Source organism: Mesoplodon bidens (genome assembly GCF_964165515.1).
Source record: "Mesoplodon bidens genome assembly, chromosome: 2".
In the NCBI taxonomy this organism is placed as follows: domain Eukaryota; kingdom Metazoa; phylum Chordata; class Mammalia; order Artiodactyla; family Ziphiidae; genus Mesoplodon; species Mesoplodon bidens.
Window position 1 is genome coordinate 142,195,895 of NC_138177.1, and position 26,078 is coordinate 142,221,972.

General features: G+C 51.3%; 1 protein-coding gene across 2 annotated transcripts in view; it reads left to right on the top strand.

Annotated features, from left to right (window-relative positions):
• SLC1A7 (solute carrier family 1 member 7) overlaps positions 1 to 26,078 on the top strand; it is a gene marked incomplete at its 3' end in the record, with an annotated part of 47,324 nt that overhangs the window by 11,260 nt on the left and 9,986 nt on the right. The window contains exons 3-4 of one of the 2 annotated variants that reach the window (XM_081218477.1): positions 15,062 to 15,277; positions 24,386 to 24,428. In XM_081218477.1, coding sequence (XP_081074603.1) covers positions 15,062 to 15,277; positions 24,386 to 24,428 — 259 coding nt within the window. The remainder of the gene's footprint in view (positions 1 to 15,061; positions 15,278 to 24,385; positions 24,429 to 26,078) is intronic. The other variant, XM_081218478.1, reaches the window with a different exon arrangement.

Below are 26,078 nucleotides of genomic sequence, written 5' to 3' on the forward strand. Positions count from 1 at the left end.
GTAGTGACATAGAAATAAATTAGCATTCTTATCTGGACTAGCCACTCATGCTGCTGAACAAGAAGTGGCCCTGCCAATGGGCGGAACCAGTCGCCATGACCCCTCTCTGGAGAAGAACCATGTGCACTGCTGTGTTTTTATGTGAGATACTGGGAGGGGGTCAGTTCATTTCCCCCTTGTCATTCACACTAACCTCTTCCTGCTGGTCAGTGTAACAGATTTTTGCAGGAGATGGAAATCTAATAGACAAGCAAAGAGAGAGGATGAGATGTAAAGAAGTATGGGTGGTAATGGTGGGGTTGATGCGAGGGGAGAGAAGACCTGTGCCTGCCTTGGAGGGTCTCACCATCGGCAGGGAGACAGCCACAGAGCCACTTGGTTCCAGAAAACGGAGCCCCAGGGGGAGGGAGGTGGGGCTTGTGGCCTGGGTTAGAGCCCAACTCAGTCATTCTTCCCACAATCTGACATCTTCCAGATCGTGGGCCTCTTTTTTCTAGAATCCACTCCAAACCAGCCCCCAGCCTGACACCCTCCTCAGACAGGCACATGCAGGCAAGCGGAGGGCCACCTACCCTTGGCCAGTCATGGCTTTGTAAGGCATATTGAGGGGGGTGAGCAGGCAGCAGAGGTTCCAGGGGAAGAACAGGGGCTCTGGAGTCACTCACTAGATGTGTGAACTTGACCAAGTCTCTTAGCATCTGAGCCTCAGTGACCTTATCTGTAAAATGGGAAGAACACCTCCGTCCCTTGCAGGGTTATTCTGAGAATGAAACAAGATAATGCCCTTGAAGCACCCAGCATAGCTCCTGATACATCACCAGTCTTCGCCAAGGCCCAGATGAGATGTTTCATGAAAACCTCTACCTCTGTTTCTTCTTTCAGCAGGCAGCCCCTTGGGGTGACCTCTTCCTTCCTCATGCTCCTTTAGCACCTGCAGCTTACTTGTCACTTCCTCTAGAAAGTCTCCCTTGACTCAGGTATGCTTGGGTGCTCCCTCAACATTGATACAGGCACAGTGCATGTAGCACTCCTCCATCTGAGTCCTGCACATCTGTGTTCACAGCAGCCTTTGCAGGGGCATGGACCACACGTCTCCATATAGCACATTGTCACCTTGCCCAGAACCATTCCTCATGCCATGATTGTCAAAGCCTCCTCATTTTCCATGAATTCCTAGTTCTTACTGCCTCTTGATTTTATCTACCCTCACATTCCTACAAGCAGTCATGAGGCACAGCCTTTGCCAGTTTCCCATTCAAGTATATTTCCCTCGCTTCAAGCAGTTCCTAAATTTTTCAACTTCACCAACAGCTGGGAGCAAGATCACAGGTGAGGATCACATCTATAAGTGTAAGCCCTTCAGCTGTCTCTTGGTTCTTTCTTTCTGTCTCTGTATATTACCTATCTATTGCTGTGTAACAAATTACCACAAACTTAGTGACTTAACACCATTTACTATCTACCAATTTCCATGGGTCAGAAACCCAGGCATGGCTTAGTTGGATCCTCTGCTCAGAGTCTCACAAGGCTGCAATCAAAGTGTCATCTGGGCTGTGTTCTCATCTGAAGGCTCAGCCAGGGAAGAATCCACTTCTAAGCCCATTCAGGTTCTTGGCAGAAATTATTTCCTTGTTAAAGGCTATCAACTGGAGGCCACCCTCGGGTCCTAGAGGCTACCTGTAGTACCCTGCCTTCTGGCCATCTCCAAAGGCAGTTCCCAACATGGCTTTTTGCTTTGTCAAGGCCAGGAGGAGGATCCTCTCTCTCCAGTCTTCTAAGACAAAGTCTTATATAACATAATCATGGGTATAGTATCCATCACCTTTGCCATATTCTATTAGAAGCAAGTCACAGATCTCACCCACACAGGGAGGGGGATTACAGAGGGCATGGATCACTGGGGGTCACCTAGGGTGTGTCCACCTCTTTTCTCTCTCCACACCTTCCTTCTCTCTACCCTTCTTCCGAGACCAGCCAGAAATAGTGCCCTCCTTGTCTTTATAAGTCACCTCCACTCGTGCCCCGTTCCTGGAGTGGGGTTAGGTGGATGTGTTGCTCAGATTCTGGTCCAAGTGGCTCATCAAGGAAATTCTTCCGAACGCCCTTACCATAAAAAGAATCCTGAAGAATTTGAATTCACCTCTGTCTCAGGGACATCAAGGGTCTGGTACATAGTAAGTGCCTAAGAACTGCTTATTAAATAAATAAAGAGCAGTGGAAGGAAAGTTGAGTCAGAATTCAGGGAAGTTTTATGACCTTCATTTGAAATGACCCTTGGAGGATGATTAGGAGTTGTCTTTTTTAAAAGGTTGGTACTTTGGGCTTCCCTGGAGGCACAGTGGTTGAGAGTCCACCTGCCGATGCAGGGGACACGGGTTCGTGACCCGGCCCGGGAAGATCCCACATGCCGCGGAGCGGCTGGGCCCGTGAGCCATGGCCGCTGAGCCTGCACGTCCGGAGCCTGTGCTCCGCAACGGGAGAGGCCACAACAGTGAGAGGCCTGCGTACCACAAAAAAAAAAAAAAAAAAAAAAAAAAGTTGGTACTTTAAAAAGTTATATAAGCAAATTACAAACATTGTGGATAACAACAACAAAAAATCCCATCATTCCACAACCCTAATTCTGCCACTGTTCTTCTTCCTATAAATGTTTGTTCTTGTCATTCTTAGTAGCAAATTCACTAGGCCCAGGGTGTGGTCCTTGGCTGACTGGTTCAGAAGCTCAGCCTCATCCGAGTCCCTGAGCTGGTCAGGGCTGTCCTCTGATGCTGACAAGAGGCAACCAAATAAACTAAATGCCAACTTATTCATCCACAGAGATAAATACAGTTGCCAAGGAGGACGGATGCACACAGCCTCTGGCCAGAGCATTTCTCCCTATAGGCTCATCACTTGGGGACCCCACTGGTTAAATCTGTTGCCTGGCAGGACAATTTAATTATTTAATGGTACAACCAGTATGAGTCCAGGTTTGCCATTTTCAGTTAGTTTCTGGGGCCCCAGGTGGTGGAGTTCCATCGTATGTGCATTTAAATTTAGTGAATTCAATTACATATGCTATGAAGAAGAGAGAAAATCATTTAAAGGAGACAAGCAGCTTCCCCCATTCGAAGAGCTATGTCCAGGGTGAGTGCACCGTGGGAGAGCTGGGTCTACCTCACTCTAAGCCAGTCTCAGTTCCCAAGTGCCTTTCAGAGTGAGCATCTCCCCACATCATTATTGTGATTCTAGGCCATGAAGAGAGGGTTGTTTGGTTTCCTTTTTACATCATGGCCTCTAAGTGTATGCTGACTGCGTTAGCTGGTGTTCACCTTAAGAAACAGCAACCCATTCCAAAACTGGGAGGAAACCTGTCTTGAGTGAAATTATATACCTCCTGAACTTAACGAACAACTTAAGGGATCTTCAAGGGCAAATTTAATTATGAGTGGGTTTTGCTTTATATACTGACTTGAGAACTGAATGCGCCGAATATGGTCCTACTTCTCCTCTGTACAAGGAGGAAGCCCAGTGTCTTCCTCTTGAGGCCTGCATCCATTGGCCAAGGTCAGCTTATAAGTAGGTAAAGAGAGAACTGGAACATCCGATCTTGCCACTAGCCTTGTTGCTCTGGTTCCTTCCATATGGTGTCGCTGTTGAACACAGGTCTTGCATGGTTTGGTTCAAGTCTGAACATGGCCCCCTTGCAGTTACATGTCCCTGCTCAAGCCACAGGGATGCTCTGCTCTGGCCCCTAGATCATACCAAAGAGCTCAATTGTTGTTCCTCAAAGCAACCTCAGTCATGCCCTGGGCTTAGCTCCCTGGGCTTGATCCCTGAGTCCATTTTCTACCCTGGTGGGTTAGCCCTGGAGACCTTTAGTGCTGACAGACCTTGGTCATGGGCACTCTAGTATACCCTGATTCTAACTTCAAATTGCAAGGAGCAGGGGTTGGGGGGCTTAGTCTCTTTTTTCTCGGAAGGCTCCTGAGCCTCTCATGCAGATTGGTGCCCCTTTCCATCACTCTACAAATCTTAAGGTCTCAAGGAGACCATCAAACCGCAAATCTCTCCCTTCCCCTGGACAATGTGTGCCTTCTTGCCTTGCATTTGCCATTTGAAAAATTCTTCTAAAAACAAAGTCAACTGTAAGGAGACTTGCTGTCTCTACCTTTGAACACAAAAGCCTCAGACAAAATTTAGAAAACTCTGCCTCATGTTACATTGGCATAGGAACTAGTTGTCTGATGATTAGGACCTGCCACGGCATTGTCATGTCCTTGAACTAGGGCCCCTCTCCCACGGGTGGTACTTGAACGGTGCTGAGTACTTTGCCACTCTCCACTCTCTTCTCTCTGCTCCACTGCTGACTGATTCCATGCTAATTACACCTTCTTTCATTAGAAAGTCAAGCCTTTGGAGCCTTCCTTTCCCATTTTCTCCCTGTAACACCACTTGTTGCTGCTCTGATCCCTTTTGCTTTTAATTTATGGTTTAACCCAAAGAATACTGGCAACTTTCTGTTCTTTTAAGTTCTTGGAGGAAACCTTACTGTTACTTCTGCAAAAGTATGTCTATCTGCCTTTTTTTTTTTTTTTCATTCAACATGATATAAAAATGCCCATGGGGCTTCCCTGGTGGCGCAGTGGTTGAGAGTCCGCCTGCCGATGCAGGGGACACGGGTTCATGCCCCAGTCCAGGAAGATCCCACATGCTGCGGAGCGGCTGGGCCTGTGAGCCATGGCCGCTGAGCCTGCGCATCCGGAGCCTGTGCTCTGCAACGGGAGAGGCCACAACAGTGAGGGGCCCCGCGTACCACACACACACACAAAAAAAGCCTATGCCACACCCTCATCTTTGTAATCACATTTGACTGTTCCACTCAGAGGCTGGAGCAGAGTTTGCAAAGCCCTTTTCCTTTTACTAGACACTCAGGATGCTGCTGGATACCCTGCTGGGGCATCACTATGCCCCAGGATTCTAGATGTACCTCAGCCTCTGTTATTTACCACACTCTTCACCTCGGCCATAGAATGGACACAACGCCATCTGCAGATTTACAAAGAAATTCCCGGCAGGTGCTGTGTGCGTTGGGGCCAGGGGGCGTTTTGTCCCCACTGAGGCTGGAGTTTGCTTCTAACGTTGGAAAGTCAACTGAACCTTGTTTTCACACATCTCCAGGCAAGAGCAATGCAAGGAACCAGGGGTGGGTCAAACCAGCATCTGAATCCAGCTGGGGCCTCCAAGTCTCCACTTGCTTTTTTGCCAAACCCTCCTCTCCCCTCATTCTTCAATTTCTTAAACCAGGCATCATTCAAAGAAAACTGAATCCATGTGTTTGTGATTCACTGATGCTGAACATGGCAGAATGTTTTGTCAGCTCTACATCGCAGCAGAGAAATCCAAGGGCGTGTGTGGGTTAGTATGTGAATGTGTGGTGTGGGTCTTTACATACGTGTATGTTGTGTGTGTGTGTGTGTGCGTGTGTATGTATTGCTTTTCTTTCTATTGTAAGAATTTTAAACTGATTTTTCTTAGAATCAGGAAGTCACGTTTGGCCAAAGAAACCCAACACTCCCTTCTCCCCCTTCCTGAGGAACTCTAGTTTGGCAGAAAACTCCCAAACACCCACGTTCTAGCTTACTGGAGATGGTCCTGGGCCAAGCAGCCGTCGGAGTCTGGTTTGGGAGCCAGCGTGCCGGGGGCGTCCCAGGATAGACAGTGAGTGGGAGAGGGCAGGAGGAATGGGCAGCCACGGCTTCTGCAAGCCATGGGGCAACCGTTCTTAGCAGAGCTCTGCTGACCTCTCTGATGGGAGCCCTGGGATCGCTCTTTGGCCCTCTTGCCCAGTCACCTGATCGCCTTACTCATCAGGAGGGGAAACATGGCCCAGCTGTGGGCTGCGGGTGGGATCAGACCATCAGCCTGGTGACTCTGAAAAACTCCCAGATTTTATCACCCATCACAGACTCCCGTGCTCTTTCCCCCTTCCAGTTAGAGAATTCCTGTTCATTCTTCAAGGATCCATTCAGCAGCCCCCTCCCCTGGGAAACCTAGCCTGATTCCCAGGCTGGGCTAGACCCTGCTTCTGGCCTCTCTCAATCCCAGCCATGACCCAGCGTTTTGTGTTGTCCAGACTGCAGGTCTCTCCACCCACCTGAGGACCACAAACCCACCTCCTTTGTTTCTGGGACCCCATAGCACACAGAGCAGGTGTTCAACGTGGGGCGTGCTGGGGACCTCTCTGAGCCTGGGGAGGTGGGTGGGGTTTTGAAAAAGCTGCTACTCTTCTCTGTGGAGACACTGCACAGAGAGGGTCTCGTTTGCCTGGGGCAGGCAGGCCCAGCCAGAGCCTTTGGGGAGTAGACACCGGCAGCCCTGATGGAGGAGGGAAGGGAGGCAGGGGACCTGTGTTCCCTCTGGGTGGGGTCTTTCCCTCCCGCTGGAGCAGGGCTCCTAACCATGGCGTAGTGGCACTGGTCGTAAAAACCAGTGACGGGCAGCCCAGGGAAGTCATTCCTAGCGACAGCCTGCGACTGCAGAGCAGAGTAACGGTCACCCGTGGGCACACTGTTTCCCTCCCACCTGCCATTCTTTGCCTTGTGGGAAAGAAAGGGGTAGGGGTTCCGCTCACGTGGATTGGGAACTGGATTGACCCTTATGACACTCAAGAATGCAGCCTTTCCAGTGGAAAGGAATTGAGACTGGTCGATGGTCATATGTGAGCTCTCAGAGGGCTGCAGCTGCAGCTCCTCCAGCTTTTGCTTTTGACTGAGTTCAAGCTTGTTATTATTATTATTTTTTTAGATGTTGCGGGTAGAAGTTTATTAATTTATTTATTTATTTTTGCTGTGTTGGGTCTTCGTTTCTGTGCAAGGGCTTTCTCTAGGTGCGGCGAGCGGGGGCCACTCTTCATCACAGTGCGCGGGCCTCCCACTGTCGCGGCCTCTCTTGTTGCGGAGCACAGGCTTCAGACGCGCAGGCTCAGTAGCTGTGGTTCACGGGCTTAGTTGCTCGGCGGCATGTGGGATCTTCCCAGACCAGGGCTCGAACCCGTGTCCCCTGCATTAGCAGGCAGATTCTCAACCACTGCGTCACCAGGGAAGCCCCAAGCTTGTTATTTTTGAGTTCCCAATCGATCCCCTCCCCATGCCCAGGGGCCTGGGAAGGAGAGGCCTGCAGAAGGCAGTTGGGGATGCCAGTGTGGCAGCACGCCCCGAGGCCCATGCCTGTCTGTGTGCCGCCTCCTCCCTCTCCCACCCCACCTTCTACCCTCTGAGCCCTGCACTCCCTCCCCACCTTCCTATCTGCCTCCATCCCGTGGAATCTAAAGTGGAACCAAAGAGGTTTGGTCTGTGTGGCTCCAGAGGACAGGGCTGGGCCCAGTGTGGAAATTCTCTCTCCTGGAGGCAGATTTCATACTCATAAGCATAACTAGCCCACAGTGGAGGTAGTGAGTTCTCTGTCCTCTGAGGTGTGCAGTCAGAGGTGGTAGAGGAATTTCTGCCCTTGGAAGGGAGTGCTGGGACCAGATGACGCAGACCTTAGCCAAGTGGGAGTCTGACCTCCTGCCTCAGGTCTTAGAAGGAGTTGGCTTGAGGGTGGGGCCGTAGCAGGAACAGCTGGGAAGCGTAATTCGGTGCTAACGTAGCACTTGCTATCAACTGCTGGGCCTGTCATTTGCTCAGGGGAAGGAAAAAGACCTTAATATTTGGAGGGGCTGACGAGACTCCCATGGACCCCCAGATGCCTCCATCCACTTGCCTGTCAGGTGGACTGCCTGCAGCTGCACCCAGGGACCAGCTTGGGGGAGCCTCCCTGACTAGGTCACACAAAGCCAGAGCCCAAGGATTTGGCTCCTTCCTGCCTTTAACTTCCTAGTGCAGGATGTTGTGACTATGGATGTTGTCACGCTAGTAGACCAAGGTTCAAATCTACTTACTCACTGTGTGACTTTAGCAAGTTGCTTGCACACCTCCAGTGACTGGGAGTTCACTACTTCTCAAGGTCGTCCCTTCCAGGACGGGACAGCTCTGTTTGCTAGAAAGTTATTCCTGGTGCTGAGCTGAGATCTGCTTCCCTGTGGCTTTCTGCATCAATCCCAGTGTTCCCGGGGTCTGCTCTGCTGTGTTCCACAGCCCCTGCCCTCCAAGCTGGCATCACTGTCCCCTGCCACCTTCCCCAGCTGCCCTCTATGGGACACACACCTCCCTCCCCTGTCCCTTTCCTAGGGGGGTCTTAACGTCAGGGCAGGTCCGTGGCCTCCTCAGCAAGCCCTCCGGGCTTCTGGCCGCACAGGCTGAGGGCCCCCCACCCCTTTGGCACCCTTATTCCCTGGTGACTCACCAAGCTAGCAGCAAACAAACCCCCAACGTCCCCCTCCCACGTGCTGCCACTGCGGCTCAGGCCCCCCTCCACCCCAGAGCTTGTGCTCTCCGAGCTGTTGAAGCCAAGCATGGCTCTGCGTGTGTCCGTGTTCTTCATCATGTCAGTCAGAACTGGCCTGAGGTCTGCTTAGTTCCAACTCCCTCATCCAACACATTAGCTGTTCCTCCCAGCCTCCCAACCTCTACAAATCTGATCCACATTCTGTCAGTGCCCTTGGCCAAGGCATTGATAAAAACAACCAGGAAGGAGAGGGCTGAAGGGAGAGCCCCAAAGTACACCTCCAGAGACCCTCTCAGGTTCTCAGCACTCAGAAGAGGGCACTGCCTGTGGTAATCATTCCCCGAAGTTCTCAGAGAACCTGGTGTCAACTGCTTGATGTCACACGGACACACAGTGCCAGGGCCATTTCTCTAAACCTGGCAAGGGGCCCAAGGCTGGTCCAGGTGACTTTTCCTCCGGGAACCCACAGTGGTTGCTCATGGTCATCAGAGCTCAGAAGTCACCTCTTTTCACAACTAGTCTAGAGTTCTACCCTGGCTTAACATCACACATACACACCAGCAAACCAGCACCCAGGCCAGGCCAGGCCCTGGGCTCTGAGGGCCTAGAACTGAGCCAGATTCAGCCTTTCCCTGGAGGAGCTCACAGTCTCCTGGGGCAGGTGGTCACAGAGCAGATGATGCCATCACAGAGGAGTGCTAATTACTGGAATATATTGAATACTTGCTATGTACCAGGTACTATTCTAAACCTAGATCAATGCTCACAATAAACCATCATTATCCCCATTCTATCCTCCAATGGAAACTGAGGCGCACAGAGGCTGAGGAACTTGCCCAAGGCTCCCAGCCAGTGAGGGCTGTGTTCAGGAGCATCCGGGAGCTGCCTGGCCTAGTCAGCAGGGTCAGGAGGCCCTCAGAGGGAGGAAGTACCTGAGTGGAGACTAGAGAGCTGGGTAGCAGCAACAGGAGAGGATCGGAAAGTAAAGCAGGGAGGGCAAGGGGACTGGGTTCCTTCAGTGTTCACTGCTTCGCTCAGCATGTGTTCCTGCCAGCCTGCCCTGCGCCAGAGCTGGGCTGGGCCGTGGGGCTTCAGGGTTGAGCATGCCGGCAGAGTGCCCTGTGAGAAACTGGGAAGCACGGGGTGCCCTGGGGAGGTAGGTGAGATCGCCGTATCAGGGAAGACTTCCCAGAGGAAGGATGTCTGAGCTGACCTTGGAAAGGGCAAGTGGAAATTGGTTGGGCTGGGCAGGTATGTGAGGCGTTGGGGGGTGTGGGTGGAGAGTGCCAGGCTAAAGGAACAACCAGCACAAAGATGGTGCAAGGAGCAGCAGGGAGAACGGGGTGGCTGGAGAGGTGCCAGTGAGGAGGAGGAGAGTGGCCCAAGGTCTTGAAGGAGCGTGGACAGTTCCTGAGGGCGAAGGGGAGCCACCAAGGACTTCAAACAGCGAGGGGCCCCCAGCAGAGTCAGCAGCCTGTCCGCCCCCCGCAGTGAAGTGTGCAGGCAGCGGTGGGTGCCTCCTGGTGTTATATGGGGTCACCATACCCACCTCAGGAGTAGGCGTGAGAACAGGTGAGGGTCAGTAGTGGCCTTTTTCTCCCTCCATTCCCCGCCCCCTGCAAGTGGAGGGGTTACCAGATGGAAACAGGCTGGGCCCAGGAACCAGCCAGTCCCCAGTCACATCAAGCTCTTGAACCATAATCCCAGGCCCTGGGGGCGGGGCGGGGGTGCTGGCCAGATGGCTTCGGAGGGAGTCCCACACTTCTGGGCTTCCTGAGGTGCTTTGCCAGGGCCCTCGAGGATGTGGGGTACTCCCAGGAGCACCCGGAGATCGTGGGAGTCACGGAGGCAAGGTTACCTATTCTCCCCTCACCATAAATCACAGAGCCTGAAGGAGCATTTGAAGTCATCCTCATGGAATCTCCCACTCAGTCTGGAAGCCTTGATCTAGCCTTCCAACAGGTGGCCACCCAGCCTCCATTTGGAAACCTCCAAAGATGGGGAGCTCACCACCACAAATCTGAGGGCTGTAGCCATGGGGCAGGTCATGAACTCCGAGCGTTGAACTAAAGAGGCATTATGTGGGCTGAATCACATTAAAATCATGGTTAGCCAAAACCGGAAGGCCTTTTCTTGCACAGGAGTTAAACCAGATCTGTACCACGGAGAGCCACTGTGGGAGAAGGCAAACCCCACAGGGCTGAATCCCTGTTCCAGTCTTAACTTCACAGCTAGGCAGCTTGGCCAATTAGCTCCATCCCCTGTGCTTTATTTTCCTTATCTGTAACTCAAACTGCACAACCCAAGCAGGCAGTCGCTAGTCATAAGTGACTACTGAACCCTTGAAATGTGGCTAGTGCAAGGAGCAACTGAACTTTTTGGTTTTAATTAATTTAAATTAAAATTTTAAACCAGAAGCCGTTTTTCTAAGCATTTTTGTGTTGATTACACATTGAAATGATAATAATTTGGATAAATTGGGTTAAATAAAGTATTATTAAAGTTAATTTTACCAAAAATGAACTTCACCTGTTTCTTTCTTTCTTTTTTTTTTTTTTGCGGTACACAGGCCTCTCACTGTTGTGGCCTCTCCCGTTGTGGAGCACAGGCTCCAGACGTGCAGGCTCAGTGGCCATGGCTCATGGGCCCAGCCACTCCGCGGCATGTGAGATCTTCCCGGACCGGGGCACGAACCCGTGTCCCCTGCGTTGGCAAGCGGACTCTCAACCACTGCGCCACCAGGGAAGCCCTCATCTGTTTCTTTTGACTTTTTTTTTTTTTTTTTTTTTTTACTGTCACTACTAGAAACTTTAACATTACAGTGGCTCACATTATTGTCCTATTGGGCAGCACTGACAGAACGTTAAGGATCAAATGAGGTGGATGTTCAGATGTTTGGGGACAGTTAAGCTCCAGATGAATTACGGTTTCTGTGGCTGCTGGCACTTGAGGGGTTGTGTTTTTCATCATACAAGCAAGACATGCTTATTCTAAAAATATTAGAAAATGTGGAAAAACATTAAAAACAAAACAAAAATTGCCCATCATCCTACCACCCAAAGACAGCTACTGTTAAACTTTAGTTTTTCCCCTGTGCATGTCCATGTGACCTAACACTCCCTGCAGACCACACCACCCCGGCTTGGAGGTTCTCAGAAAGGTCACTTTAACAGCTTGGCCCAAAAGTCTAGACCTCAAGGAGCCCCCTCCAGCCAAATGGCAGGCTGTCAAGGAAGTCAGTTGAACTTCCTTCCCTGTGACTGTGAGTTCCGGGAGTGGCTGCCGTCTCACGTGGAATCCAGGCCCTCCCCGCACTTAGCTCCCGTTCTCCTCGGCCTCTGCCATCACCTGCGGTCACCCTGGCACTGCCGGCACCAGCCTGGGGAGGGGAGGGTCTGCTCTGTCATACTGTCAGCTGTTCCTCCCCAACCGCTCCCACCTCGGCTGCTCCCCTTTCTCTTCAGCCAGTAGAAAAACCCCTTCTATTCGGCGGGCGGGAGCCACGTTCCACAGTGGAACTGCTTGTGTCCCAGGTGATGGGATTCTTTCCATTTTATTCATCAGCCCTCTCCCTTCCAGAGCCCCTGTGTCAGGGGTCCACTCCTGCTATATCTAGAACCTGCACTCCCTTCCTTACCACATCCGCTCTGTCCCTGAGCTGTCACCAGCCCCATGTTAGACCTCTTCTTTCTCAGGGTGGCCTTCTGAGGAGCCCTTTGCCCCTTTCTGAGATCTGATCTTCATCTGCACCCCTCTCCTGCACGATCCCTCAAGCATGTCTATGTTTATCTGGACCACAAACCTCGAGAGGGGTCTATGTCACAGGAGCTCCAGGGCACCCTGCAGAGCTGCAAACTATGCTGTACTCTGCTTTCTCCACTTGACATAAAATAGGAACATCTTTCCAATGACACCATCACTTCTGATGGCTGCTTAGAAGCCCACTGCATGGATATGCTGTAACTTTTAATCTAATCTGCCTTGATAATTGAAGTTGGTCCCAGCTTTTTGCTCTTACAAATACCACTTCAGTGACCCTCCCTATATACTTTGTTTACTTTGATATTCTTAGATCTAAGGACTTCTTAGTTCTCCCTTCTCAGACATCCAGCAAATTCTGCTAGCTGTGTTGTGTTGGACCCCACTTTCCCGTGTCCCCCTTGGCCTCGCACTCAAGGTCACTCCTACTCCTGAGCTCAGTCCATCTTTTCTGCCCCATATCTCACTCTACCTCAAATATGACCTGAGCTCTGACCACATTAAACACCACAGTGTCCCCACACTTTCCAGCCTCCCTGTTGTCTTCTGGTGTCCCGCTGCCTGGCACGTCTGCTCTGTCTCCAAATCTGCCTCATCTTCCAGTGCCCCTTGCTCCATGTAGCCTTTCCTGATCCTCCTAGCTAGAAGTGATCCCTCACTCCTCTGAATAAAGATAGCACGTCCTGGGCTTCCCTGGTGGCGCAGTGGTTGAGAGTCCACCTGCCGATGCAGGGGACATGGGTTCGTGCCCCGGTGCGGGAAGATCCCACATGCCGTGGAGCGGCTGGGCCCGTGAGCCATGGCCGCTGAGCCTGCGCGTCCGGAGCCTGTGCTCCGCAACGGGAGAGGCCACAACAGTGAGAGGCCCGCGTACCGGGGGAAAAAAAAAAAGATAGCACGTCCTTGTCCCCTCCCTTGTGGTACTGATGCAAACACCTTGACCCCTGGGTACTTGAGTCCACTTCTGTCCCGAGTGTCCATGTCCATCTTCTTCCCAACCCCCCCTGCCAGACCAGGAGTTACTTGAGGTCAGGGACTGATTTCTGATTTCTTTCTGTGGGCACAGGGCATGGCACAGAGTGGGCACGTGCTAAAGGATTGAATAACTACATGGATGAAGGAGGACAGGCCTGGAGGTGGGGAATGAGTTCCGGTCCAGCTGGCCACTAGTGTCCTGTGTGGCCTCGAGCAGGGCCTCTTCTCAGGGCTATGGCTTCCCTGTGGCCTGAAGTAGTTGGACTTGACTGTGAGGAAATCCTGTTATGGTCAGAGACCTGTCTGGCCCTGGGCCGAGGTGCTGGCCCTTGTCTGGAGATAATCTCTCTCATGGATGATGTTGCAGGGTGGCCCCCATTTCTCCTGGCCACACAATCTCATTATGAGCCCTTCAGGATTTACATCTAAGACCCACCCTAAGCCCATCACTAACATATGGTGTCCTGGCAGACAGGCATGAATAGAGGTTGTAAACATTGACTCATTCATTCATTCATTCACTCCTTCATTCAGCAAACTACACTCCAGCAGTATAGTTTGGTTCTGGCTCTGTGGACCCAGCATTGAATCAGACCCAGGCCTAGCCCTGGAAGTGCTTCCAGTAAATAGTCAACAGTTCAATGAGGTGGGGCTGGGACAGAGAGCAGCACAGGGGCCATGGGAGCCCAGAGAAGGGGCCTTACTCCTGCCTGATGGTCAGGGAAGGCTTCCTGGAGGAGGGGACACTTTAACTGTGTCTTAAAAGAGGAGTGAGTCTTTGCTACAGCAAGCAGGGAAGAGTAGGGTGCTCACAGGCAGCGGTTACCATGGGGTGCAGGAGAGACTTTCTGTGCTCAGCCCTGATGCTAGATGTAGCCTAATGATAGAGGAGGTGGATGGGGAGGGATTATCTGCTCTTGTTTACATGATTAAAGCCAGACAAATACTTCCTTTATCTGAAAGAATGAAAAGGCTTTGGGGAAAAATCCTTTTGGCAGCAAAGTGCAAGCCTCTCCTTAACTAATCTCTCACTCCCCACCTGCCCCCATCCCCCATCCCCCATCCCCAGCCAAACAGCCATGATTAAAATAGCTCCAGGGCTGACTTGCTCTGGTGGGCAGAGAGCCAGGGTCAGGGCAGGCGGTGAGTGGGGAGGAGCCAAGAGGAGAGAGACCCGCAAGCCTCTCCATACAGTCTCCCGAGAGGAGAGTCTGGGCCAGGGCACTAACCCAAGACGGCCACAGGGTGGCACCTCTCAAGGAAAATCTAACCATGGCCCCATTTTTTAGATGCAGATCCTGAGGCCTAAAGATGGAGGAGTGACTTGCTTGCCTGGGTCACATAGCCAATGGGCAGAACTGGGACTAGGACCCAGGTCACCAAGTCCCAGCCCAGGGCTCTAACTCACTCACTCATTCACTCTCACTCATTAGTTCATTCAAAAGCCTGCAGTAACCACCTGCTTGGTGGCAGGACAGAGAGCTCGTGCTGGGCACGAGGGGCCCACAGAGAAGTCAGATCTGCTCCTCTTCTCACATGTCCTCAGTCTGATGAAAGAGACAGACAGTGACAGTGACAACCAGGGTCATGACAGAGGAGGCTGGGAGCTGTGGGACCCCCAGAATGGGCTCCTAAAAGATTTCACCCAAGAGGAGGCACTGAGCTTGGTCTTACCTGCTGGGTAGGATTTGAACAAGTGAAAGGAGGACACCACACATGGAAAGGTCTAGAGGTGTGAACGGGCTTGGCTGATGACACTGGGCAAGGTGGAGAGAGCGGAGCAGAGAATAGAGAGGCTGGATGGAGCCTCAGGGACTGGATTAGTGGGGGGCATCCCCATGCCTGCACATTCCCTGGAACGCTGTGAGGGTGCTAGGCAGAGCCAGGAGGGGGCGAGAGTGGGTACGCCTGAGTGCCTGGCCTGCCCACCGACAGACACTGACCCCTATCGTTCTCCCAGCTTGATGTCCGGCCTCGCCTCCCTGGATGCCAAGACCTCCAGCCGCCTGGGCATCCTCACGGTAGCCTACTACCTGTGGACCACCTTCGTGGCAGTCATCGTGGGCATCGTCATGGTCTCCATCATCCACCCAGGCAGCGCAGCCCAGAAGGAGACGACGGAGCATAGTGGGAAGCCCATCATGAGCTCAGCAGACCCCCTGCTGGACCTCATTCGGTAAGTCCTGCCGCCGGCACCCTGCTTGGGAACGCCATGCCTGGGCTGGGGCTGCTGACCTCTCAGGCCCAGCCCCGCAGGTCACCCAGGGGGCAGAAGAGGGTGTGGGGATGAGGTGCTCAGGGTCTGCCCTTGATCACTAGTGGTAACAAGGGGGGCAGCCGCAGAGGCCACTCTCTGTCCCCTCAGCACCCCCGTGCCTCCTGCTGGGCTCACACTGAACTGTCCACCCCCATCAAGATGGGATGAGTGGGAGGGCACAGGGGACACAGGAAGGGCATTCCCGAAGAAGACAACAGCTGTGCAAAGGTCCTGAGCTGGGAGGTAGTATTATGGGGAGAAGTTATGGCCCATTCAGTGTGACTGGAGCTTGAGATGTGAGCGGGGAGTGGACAGTCATTGCTGGAGAAGTCGGCTGGGGCCAGACCGTGAAGAGCATTGGGAATCAGGCCCCAAATTGCATTTTATCCTAAAGGCCCCCGGAAATGGGTTTTAAACCTAGGAGTAGCATGATCCAACTCAGAAGGCTCCCTCTGTCCGCCAGAGTGCTGGTGGACTGGAGGTGGGGCGCATGGCAGGCGGGGAAGACAGAAGCAGGGACTGGGCCAGGCTGGCAGCCATGGGCCTGGGGGAAGAGGGAAGACTGAAGGCTGCTCAGGAGGTAAAATCAGTCTGCAAGAGACGGTGAGAAGGGGGGAAGGGTGGAGGCAGTGGGAGTCTGACTGAAAGGGCATGAAGGTCTGTGCTGGAGCAGGTGCGGACCTCCTGAGGGAGGCGTCAGCTGATGGTTGGCTGGTGGATCTGAATCCTGTGGGGAAGTCTGAACGGGAGATGGAGGTTGGGAGAGCAGCAGGTAGAGGTGTTAGGGAGGCCCTGATGGCAGAGGAGTCTCCCAGGCCAGTGTGGGTGAGGACAGCAGGTCTGGGACAGAGCCGGGGGAAGCACCACATTGGAAACGGTTTATTGGGCTCAATAGGGCGCCCCATTAAACTTGCTCTCCTTCTGGTCCCTCCCATTTTCTCACCAATTTCAGAGATAAGCAATCCAGTCCAGGGTTTCCCTGGTGGCGCAGTGGTTGAGAGTCCGCCTGCCGATGCAGGGGACACGGGTTTGTGCCCCGGTCCGGGAAGATCCCACATGCCGCGGAGCGGCTGGGCCCGTGAGCCATGGCCGCTGAGCCTGCGCGTCCGGAGCCTGTGCTCCGCAACGGGAGAGGCCACAACAGTGAGACGCCCACACGTGCAAAAAAAAAAAAAAGAAAGAAAGAAATCCAGTCCAGTCTAACAGTAAAACTCCAGACTCATCCAGTTTAAAGCGAATCCTGTCCTAGCCTTCTGCATCTGATTCAGATGTGGAAAGCTGGAGTGGGAAGAAGGTCCTAGCAGGTTTTTCTCCCTTTCTTGCTGCACCTACTCCCCTGTTGCTAGCCCTGGGGGTGGCGCAGTGAAGAGGGAGAGGGAGGGAGCTAGTAAGGTCCTCCTTTATGGTAGTGAGGTGAGCCGGGGTAGCTGCTCCCTGGTTGTTTTTCTTCAGCGGAGCTTTTGCGGGCTCTTTGGGGCCCCTCCTATCACTGGTGTCTCTCACCTGTTATTTCCTTGACTCAGGCGCTCCCTGCGCCATCTGGCTGCTCACAGCGCCCTCCTCAGGCCTGACCTCTGGTCAGCTCCCCTGCTGGGGACACCTCCCCGCCCCCCGCCCCGGTGATCCTCTTAGGCAGTGTCCCTTCTGCAAGGTCCGCATTGGCCCGTGAAAAACACACACATCCTTGCTGGAAACGCAGCCCTTTCCCAAGGCCTTTGGATGTGAGTCAGGCACCAGCCCCTACATACTTCAAATCTTAGGGGACACCGCCAAGGTCTTTGAGTAGTTCTCTTGGCTTAAAGTTAGGGAGAAGCACTCCTCTCGTCCTCAGCATACAGTCTCTCTCTCTCCCTTTCCCTTTCTCTTGAAAAACCCTCACCCTCTGCATCAGTTAGCTGTTGCTGTGTGACAAACCATCTGAAGACCTAGTGCCTTAAGACAACAACCATAAGGTCAGCTGGAAGTTTCTGCTGACTTGGACTGGGCTTAGCTGAGCTTGCTCATGTGTCTGCAGGCAGCTGGCTGCTCAACTGGGGAACAGCAGCTCCAGGGTGATCTTGGCTGAGATAATCCACCTGGGCTCCACGTGGTCCCTCACCTTCCCATAGGCCAGCCTGTATTTATTTCATGGTGGTGGGAGGGTTCCAAGAGAGAGCTAGCCTGGGCATGTTCTTACGAGGAAGGTAGAAGAACGAGAGAGGCAAAAAGAAACATACAAGTATTTTTCCAAGTCTCTGCTTTTGTCAAGTCTGCTAACATCCTATTGGCCAAAGCAAGCCATGTGGCCACGCCCAGACTCAGGGTGGGAAGGGTTGGCAATGTGACAAGGCAAAGGCATCCACGAATGAGGGCCTTCAGCTACCACTCCCTCCATTTTCTCCATTCTCCAGGTTCTTTTTATCCTTTGAGATGTGTGATGAACTAAAGATCACAAAAATACCTGCAGTTTTGTTCCTGTTGTGTGGTTCTCACGCACAGGGTCAAGAGCCAGAGAGACCCAGGCAAGGTCTGTTGTATCTACACTTACTTGCCTGGTGATTTCATCTAGTACCATGGTGTTGTACACCTTCTGTACACTGACGCTGCTGAATTTTGTTTCCAGTGGAAACCTCTCACCAGCACTCCAGATTCTTACATACACTTGTCTAAAGGCATCTCGAAATTAGCACATCCAAAGCTAAACTCTTGATTTTCCCCATAGATCTGTCCTTTCCTCAGTCCTGCCCATCTTAGTCTGATGCCTCTCTTTTTCTCTCATATCCTGCATCCAGTTTGTCAGCAAATTCTGTCAGCTCTGCCTTCAAAATAATATCTTAAACCGTGCCCCTTCTGTCCTCCTCTGCCACTCCCACCATCGCACAGACCACCATCGCCTCTCACTTGAGGGTCCTGTATGGTCACCTGCTTTCTCTGTTTCCCTACAGTCTGTTCTCAGCACCACAGCCAGAGGGATCCTTTAAAAACCTGCCCTCAACCTGTCACAGGTCCTCAAAATCCACAGTGCTCACTATGGCCTACAGGCCCGTCAAGATCCCCCCACCATGCACAGGTTGGCCTCTGACCTTTGCTCCAACTCTCCCTCCCCTCACTCCAGCCTGCAGGCCTCTGTGCACGCCTCCAAACGTGCTTAGGGTCCCATCTGGGAGCTTTGTCTTCCTCGCTGCCTCTACCTGGATGGCCCTTCCCTCCTTCCATTGACACCGCTGCCGTGTCACCTCTTCAGAGGGGCCTCCCAGCCTCCATCAGCCTCTCTCCTCATAGCTTGGATTACTACCTGACACTACCCTATCTGTGTATTTCTGTATTTCTTTTTCTGTCTCCCCCACTGGAATAAAATATGCTTTGGGAGGGCCAGTTAAAAATCACCCCAGTATGGGCTTCCCTGGTGGCGCAGTGGTTGAGAGTCCGCCTGCCGATGCAGGGGACGCGGGTTCGTGCCCCGGTCTGGGAAGATCCCACATGCCGCGGAGCGGCTGGGCCCGTGAGCCATGGCCACTGAGCCTGTGCGTCCGGAGCCTGTGCTCCGCAACGGGAGAGGCCACAACAGTGAGAGGCCCGCGTACCACAAAAAAAAAAATCACCCCACTGTATTCCGGAGCCTAGAACAGCAACTGCACGGCAGAGGTGCTGAGTGTTTGCTGATTGCATACATGGGATGCAGGGGCATCGGTGACGCTGGGGTTTGAAGCCGCAGGAAGAAGCACCAGCACAGGGAGAGTGGCTGAGCACGAGGCGCGAGGCCGCACTGGAAGGCTGCGTCCAGCTGCTGGGGCAGGAGGAGAACCAGGAAAGCCGACAGCCTGGAAGCCAAGGGAGGAGGAATTTTGAGAAGCTTCATGTCTAAGATCCACTATTTTTAAGATTTGGTGACTGTGATTCATCATTTCTTGGATCCTATGATTTGAAACAGCCTTTCCTCGTGGTGGAAGGACTGTTGGCACTCGGGGAGCACCCCCCCTCCCCAATGGCCTCCCCTGCTTGGGGGCTGAGGGCTCTGGATCCGATCCACATGTCAGAGTCAAATGTTCCAGGAGGAGTTCCTGCTCTCAGTTGCTTTTCACGTGGTGAAAATCGATCCTTCTGGTTTGAGGTTTTTTCCCCAGTCGCTCTCAACCCTGAGCAAGTTGTTTTGCAAAGCTGGGTGGTTGGACATCACTGTCACCATTTCTTAGTCAGAGAGCAGAGCTGCAGGGGAGATCACATGCTTCCTGCAGGGAAGCTCGTCTCACCTCTGTGTGGCTGCAGGCAGGCCAGCCCGCTCCCTGGGCCTATTCCCCCTGTGGATTTCAAGATCCCTTCTAGCTCTGTGGTTCCGAAACACAAAGGCCTAGAGGCCAGTGAGGAGGCTTCTGGGCACGAGCAGAAGGTTCTGGAGGTGGGTTGGTTCCGGGACGAGGTTGGAAGGATGGCACAGAGCTCAACCTTGCAGACCTTGATCCCAGGTGAGGGGGTGGCTGTTCCTCTCGAGAAGGGGGAGGCCGGCAGTGAGTTTGGGAAGGATGGATTGGAGCAGGGTAGCATGGAGTGGGCAGGATGTGCCTGGAGGCATGGGGACACCCTGGGAGTGGGTGCAGTCACTTTCGTTCCATTCAGCCCACTTTTATTAAGTAACTGCTCAGGGCAAAGACATTGTGCTGAGAGCTGGTGGGGAGAGCGAGGGGGGAAATACAGGTCCCTGCATCCAGCTGTCAACCATCTTAGGACAGACAGACCAGAAGAATGCCCTGGACAGCTACTCTCTGCGACCCTTTCTAGCTCTGACATTCTGAGAGGCTGTGCAGAAAATGAGGACACCAGCGATGAGGGTACCAGCGGCCCCCTCACCCTTGCTCTGGCCCAGAACAGTTGCCTACCAACCAAGAACACAGAGGACCAGGGCAGGGAACTGGGAAATGGAGGCAGGTGTGCCTAAGGAAAAGTCAGAAAGATGAGGGGTCCAACCGAACAGGGAAATAAGGCCCACTGCATCCTTCAGGGAGGGAAGATACACATCCGTCTCTCAAAGATGATCCAGAGGAACACAGTAGGCCATGTCCCTGGATGACTCTCCAAGACATGAGTTCATTTCCCAGGGCTCCAAGCAGGGGTTCCAGAAAACTGACGTCTGCTCACAGAGCAGCCTCACAGAACAAAGCCAAGCGGAACACCAGTCAGAGCTGGGCCCCTTCTTTGTTTTCCAATCTTTTGAAAACACCAGAGAGATTAAGTAATGACTTAGCTCTATTTATAGCTCCCAGTTACCTCCTCAGGGATTGGATGAAGCTCTTGGGAGCTGTGCTTGGAAAGGAATAATTCCCACCTTTGGAGCTTGGATTGGGGATGGGGGTGAGTTTGAAACCGTCACAGTGGGAACTTACAAATAGTAAGTGAGGTGGACTGTGGCCTTGCCCCAAGAGATGTGTGGGGAGGCCCAGGGCAGAGTGTGTGTATACTTGATGGGCTTGGCTGCCAATGTCTCCCAGGCACATTATGTCTGCATTTTATGTAACCACCACCAGGAACACAGGCCTCATGGGGCAAACAGGAAGGCTTCCCATGGGTCTTCAAAGCCAAAAGAAAATGGTGTATATTTTTTCATTTAATAATCAAAGGTATACTTCTTTATTAAAATCTGAGGGTAAGTTCATTGATAATTAGTATGACCACATGTATTAGGAAATGCTTTTGGCTGCTACTTCACAGAAACCTGAAGCAGCAGAGCCTTAAGTAAGGTAAAGGCCTGCATTTTCTCCCAAATAAGCAGACCAGAGGTGGCAGCTCGTGGTCATCAGGAGCCCATGCTCCCTCCACCTTTGTGCTTTGCTGGACTTATTAAGCACTTGGCTTTTATCATCAGTGTGTCTCATGGTTCAGTAAGGTTGCTGAAGCTCCAGCTATTATGTCCATGTTCCGGGCAGAAAGAAAAGAACTGGAGGAAAGGACCAAAGGGTCCTGGCTGCATGGGCATCTTTTAAAGCTTCTTCCAGGAAATGCCACCCAATGACTCCCACTTACATTGCATTGGCCACCCCTTTGGCAAGAGAGGCTGGGAAACAGGGCTTGATGGCAGGGCCTTCTTGGTCCCTGTAACATGCCTGGGTTTCTGTAAGTGAGTAAGGAGAAAGCATGGAGACTGGGTAGACAACTAGTCATCCTTGCTGAAACACCTAATTTAAATTATTGTCATTTTAAAGGAAGTTGTAGAGAGATGTATATATGAGGTATAAGTTCCATTCGGTTTCTTACGTACGGCCTTTTGAACGCCCTTGGTTTCTGCTCATGCTAAAGCATCCTTCCCTCTAACCACTTCATCACTCGAACCTACTGGAAGTATACCCAGGAGACATTTTCAAACTGTTACCACATGATGCAGTGTGGGCCTCCTCCCTTCTGGTTAGGAGCGCCCAGGGCCAGTAGGCCATGCACTCTGGCAGGCTGTGTGCCTGGCGTGACTTTGGCTCTGTTTGCTGTCCAAAGCCCTTGCAGGCAGCTATTATTCTGGTGGCAGAAATCTGCTTAGCACTCATCAAAAATAAGCCTCATGTGAGCTTCTGTGATCTCAGTTCCTGACCCTGCTTCTTCTCTCCCTTGTGACAAAGCTGAAATCAGTGGGGAAAGCCAAGACGATTCTCTACCAGTTTTCTGCCACGGTAGCTCATTCTAAGCCCTCTTCCTCCTGCCATATGCTAACCCTGAACCTGTATTTTAGCAGCAGTGAAAAAAAGTATAGCTTCTGCTTCCCAACAGTGGCTGCCAGGGTGTGAAGTTAAGAAAGAACGCACACTCATATTCATGTGTATAACTCCATGGATGTGTGAGCTGAGTCTCGCAAAAGGAGAGACTGGCCAAGAGCAAGAGTGAGCGGGAAGGAGGGTCCAGGTAGAGGAGGAACGTGAGCACGAGGCGCATGGCCTGTTCAAGGAAGTACCAGCACAGGAACAAAAATCCTTGTTAGCATCTCTGATTTAGGTTAGATTCCTAAAGCAGATTTTAAAGACAAAGACCCTCTCTGTGAACTGCAGATTGCTTTACACAAAGTTTGCTGCCAGAACCATGTGAGGGAGTCACCAAACATCCTCAGCGGTGTATACTGTCATTTGAAAATTTCTTTAACAGTTTGATAGGTGAAAATGTCTTTTTCAGTGAAGCTGAACATTTCTTTTTTTTTAATGGGTTTTTTTTTTTTTGGCTGCGTTGGGTCTTCACTGCTGCGCACGGGCTTTCTCTGGTTGCAGCGAGCGGGGGCTACTCTTCGTTGTGGTGCGCGGGCTTCTCATTGCGGTGCCTTCTCTTGTTGCAGAGCACCGGCTCTAGGCACGCGGTCTTCAGTAGTTGTGGCACACGGGCTTAGTAGCTGTGGCTCGTGGGCTTAGTTGCTCCGCAGCATGTGGGATCTTCCTGCCCCAGGGCTCAAACCCGTGTCCCCTGCATTGGCAGGCGGATTCTTAACCACTGCACCACCCCGAACATTTTTTAAAAGGTTTTTTGGCTACTTATGTTCTTTTTCTTCTGCAAAGTGAATAACCTGGTCAGGACGTTCCATCATGTTTCTACTGAGGTATTAATGTTTCTGTGGTCCATTTATGTATGCAGCAAATATTTACTGAGTGCCTGTTACATGCCGGGCACTCTTCCAGGTGCTGGGGACACGGCAGAAAACAAAACAGAGATCCCTGCCCTCCAGGGAGCTGATGTTCTGGTGAGAAATGACAGACAGTGAACATGGAAACAAGGCCAAGATTTGTAAAAACTCTTTAAAGATTAAGATGATAACACTTTGTTGTATAGTTTCCCCAGTTTGTCATTTGCTTTATTATTTTACTTGTATTGTAATCTGTTTTAGAGAGCTTCTCAATTTTTTTAGCTTTTGATTTTGGCATAATTTTAGATTTATAGAAAAGTTGCACAGATGGGAAAGAGAGTTCCCAGCTGTGCCCGTCTTCCCCTGATGTTAGTGACTTACATCTAGCACATTTGTCAAAAGTAAGACATGAAATTAGTACACACTATTAACTAAATTGTTTCATTGGATTTCACCAGTTTTTCCACTAGTGTTCTTTTTTTCTATTCCAGAATCCAATGCAGGATACTAAGTTGCACTTAGGAAATTCTGAATTTTAATGAAGTAAAATCTATTGATTTTGTTCTTACAGTGTCCTTCCATATCCTGAGATCTGATAAAATATGAACCTGTGTTTCTTCTATATTTTTATGGTTTCATTTTTTAAATTATTTATTTCTTTAAGCCATCTGGGATTTATTTTGGTGCAGTGTACATAAAGATCTAGTTTCCATTTTTCTGAATTGTTGATTAGTTATGCAGTTCTCTAGAATGAGTCCTTCCTTTCTTCACTGATTTGTGAAGCAACTTCTATCAAATATGAAATACTTAGATGTCCCAGGTTCTGTCTCTAGGCTACAGGTTCCATTACATTGATTTTTCGATTGACGGCTCTATCAGTATCTCACTGTTTTGACAGTTACATCTTTATAGTATGCTTTCATATCTGGTAGGACAAGACTTCCTCCTCCTTTAGCTTTATGAAAATTATATTAACGAGAATAATGATCCCATTTATGTGCCAGGTCCTGTGTTGGGAGCCACAGATAAGATATGAATGACCAAGTCCCACCTTCAAGGAAGCCAGTCTGTGGGGGAAGCAATCATGTGACCAGTGCCATCCAGCAGCGTGCTGGAGCATAGTTGACCCACAGGGCAAGGGCCATGGAGTCCACCTGGAGCAGTCATAGAAGGCTTGGCCTCTGCTTGATTGGAGTAGGAATCAGCCAGAGAAGTAGGCAGTGCATTTTGGGCAGAAGGAACAGTGGTCAAAGGCCTGGAGCTGGAGACGTATGCAGCGTGTTTTGGGAACCTTATGCAGATGGTGTTGGAGCTTTAAGTCCTGGGATGGGGGTGGTGGGAAGAAGTAAGACTGCATAGGGAGGTGGGGCAGGATCATAGAAGCCCTTCACTGCCAAGGGAAGTGTTCAGATGACCCCACGGGCCCTCCTGTCCTGGAATTCTTCAATTACTGACTCTCTTCCCAGGAACATGTTCCCAGCCAACCTGGTGGAAGCCACATTCAAACAGGTGAGTGGGTCCCCGGGCAATGGAGGGGTGGGCAGGCAGGGCCAGCCTGGGCCTGGCTAGGGAATGACAGGCTTGCCCAGCCAGTCTCCCTGTCCCTGGGGTTGGGACACTACAGGGAGAGGTGGTGGGAGGACCTGGATCCTTAGAGCCTCCTGTGGCCACACTCCTGCCCTGGGTTCCAACTTTTCACGAGGAAGAATTATGAGGGTGGAGGGAAGCCCCTGCTGAGTGCCTGCTCTGAGCTCGTTTACACCCGCTCGCACACACCATCCCCTTCAGTCCTCATAATAACCCTGCCCTGAGGTAGGGCCAGCCCCTCTCCTGGAAGAGGAATCTGAGGCTCAGGAGGGTTAAAGGATTTGCCCAAGGTTATTCCACTAGTAAATGGCAGAGCTAATAGGTGAACCCAGACCTGTCTGCGTCTAAGCCTGTTTTCTCTTTCTTTTTAGAATAATCCTTTGCCCCTAATAAAAACAGTAACAACATTCACTGTAAAATATTAGGAAAATACTAAAAAATATAAAGCAGAGGATAAAAATCACCTGTAGTTCCAGCACCTAGCAATAGCGATAGTAGAAGGTATGTTTCTAGTCTTTTTTTCTCTGCAGAAATGTTTTAAAAAATAAAATTAGGATCATAGGACATATATGGTGTGCATCTTGCTTTTTTTCCCCCCACTCCCGTTATATAATGGGTACTTTCCATGGTTATTAAATGTTTCTTAAAAATACAATATTTAGTGGTGATGCAACTCTTTGGCTCTTGTAAGGCTGGGCTATAATTTATTTGCCCATTTCCCCTTTCAGTTGTTTTCCAAAACAAGAAATTATGGTAAACAACCTTGTACACCAATCTTTGTCTGCACTTCTAATAATTTCCCATTCTTTTCCCCTTCTAAAGTGTCAGCCGGTTGGTTGACTCAGTCCAACAAGCATTTCCTGATCTACTTCCCTGTGCTGGGGCCCTGTATTGGGCCCGGAGACACAGAGGAGGTGGCTGAGGGTTGCGGAAGAGGCTTCGAAATAAGGAGCTGTGAAACCCTGAGCTAATCACTATATCTTTCCTAACCTCCTGGGTCTTCATCTGTGAAATGAGCCAGGTAGTGAAGGGCCCTGAATGCTAGGCTAAGGAGTTTAGATATTATTCCAACAGTGATGGGGAATTATTGAAGATGTGAGAGAGAAAGAGAGAATATTGCGCTACTTCACTTCCCTGCCTGGAATGCCCTTTATCTTTTGGCAAACTCCTACCCATCCTTCAAGGCCCAGCACCCAGCACAGAGCGTTCAACGTTGGGATGATGATTATGATGGTGATGGTGGTGGTGGTGTTAATAGCAGTAATGATTACAGAAGGCTTACCATGTGCCAGGCCCTGCTGTCAACACTTTACATATATTGTCTCATTTAACCTAACGAGGTAGATTAACTATTAAGACCCCATTTTACAGATGAGGGAACTGAAGCACAGATCCTGAGTGGTTCCCTTTTTCCCCCACTAGAAGACTTGCTTTATTGATACTGTGGTGTTGGGAGGATAGGAGCCCTTGTGTGGACTCCTAGTACCTGAGGAATGAGAGGAAAAGACTCAGGAATGCCCTGAGGGCTGAGGAGGAAAGGGAGGTGACTCAGCTACTCAACTCTTCCCAGCT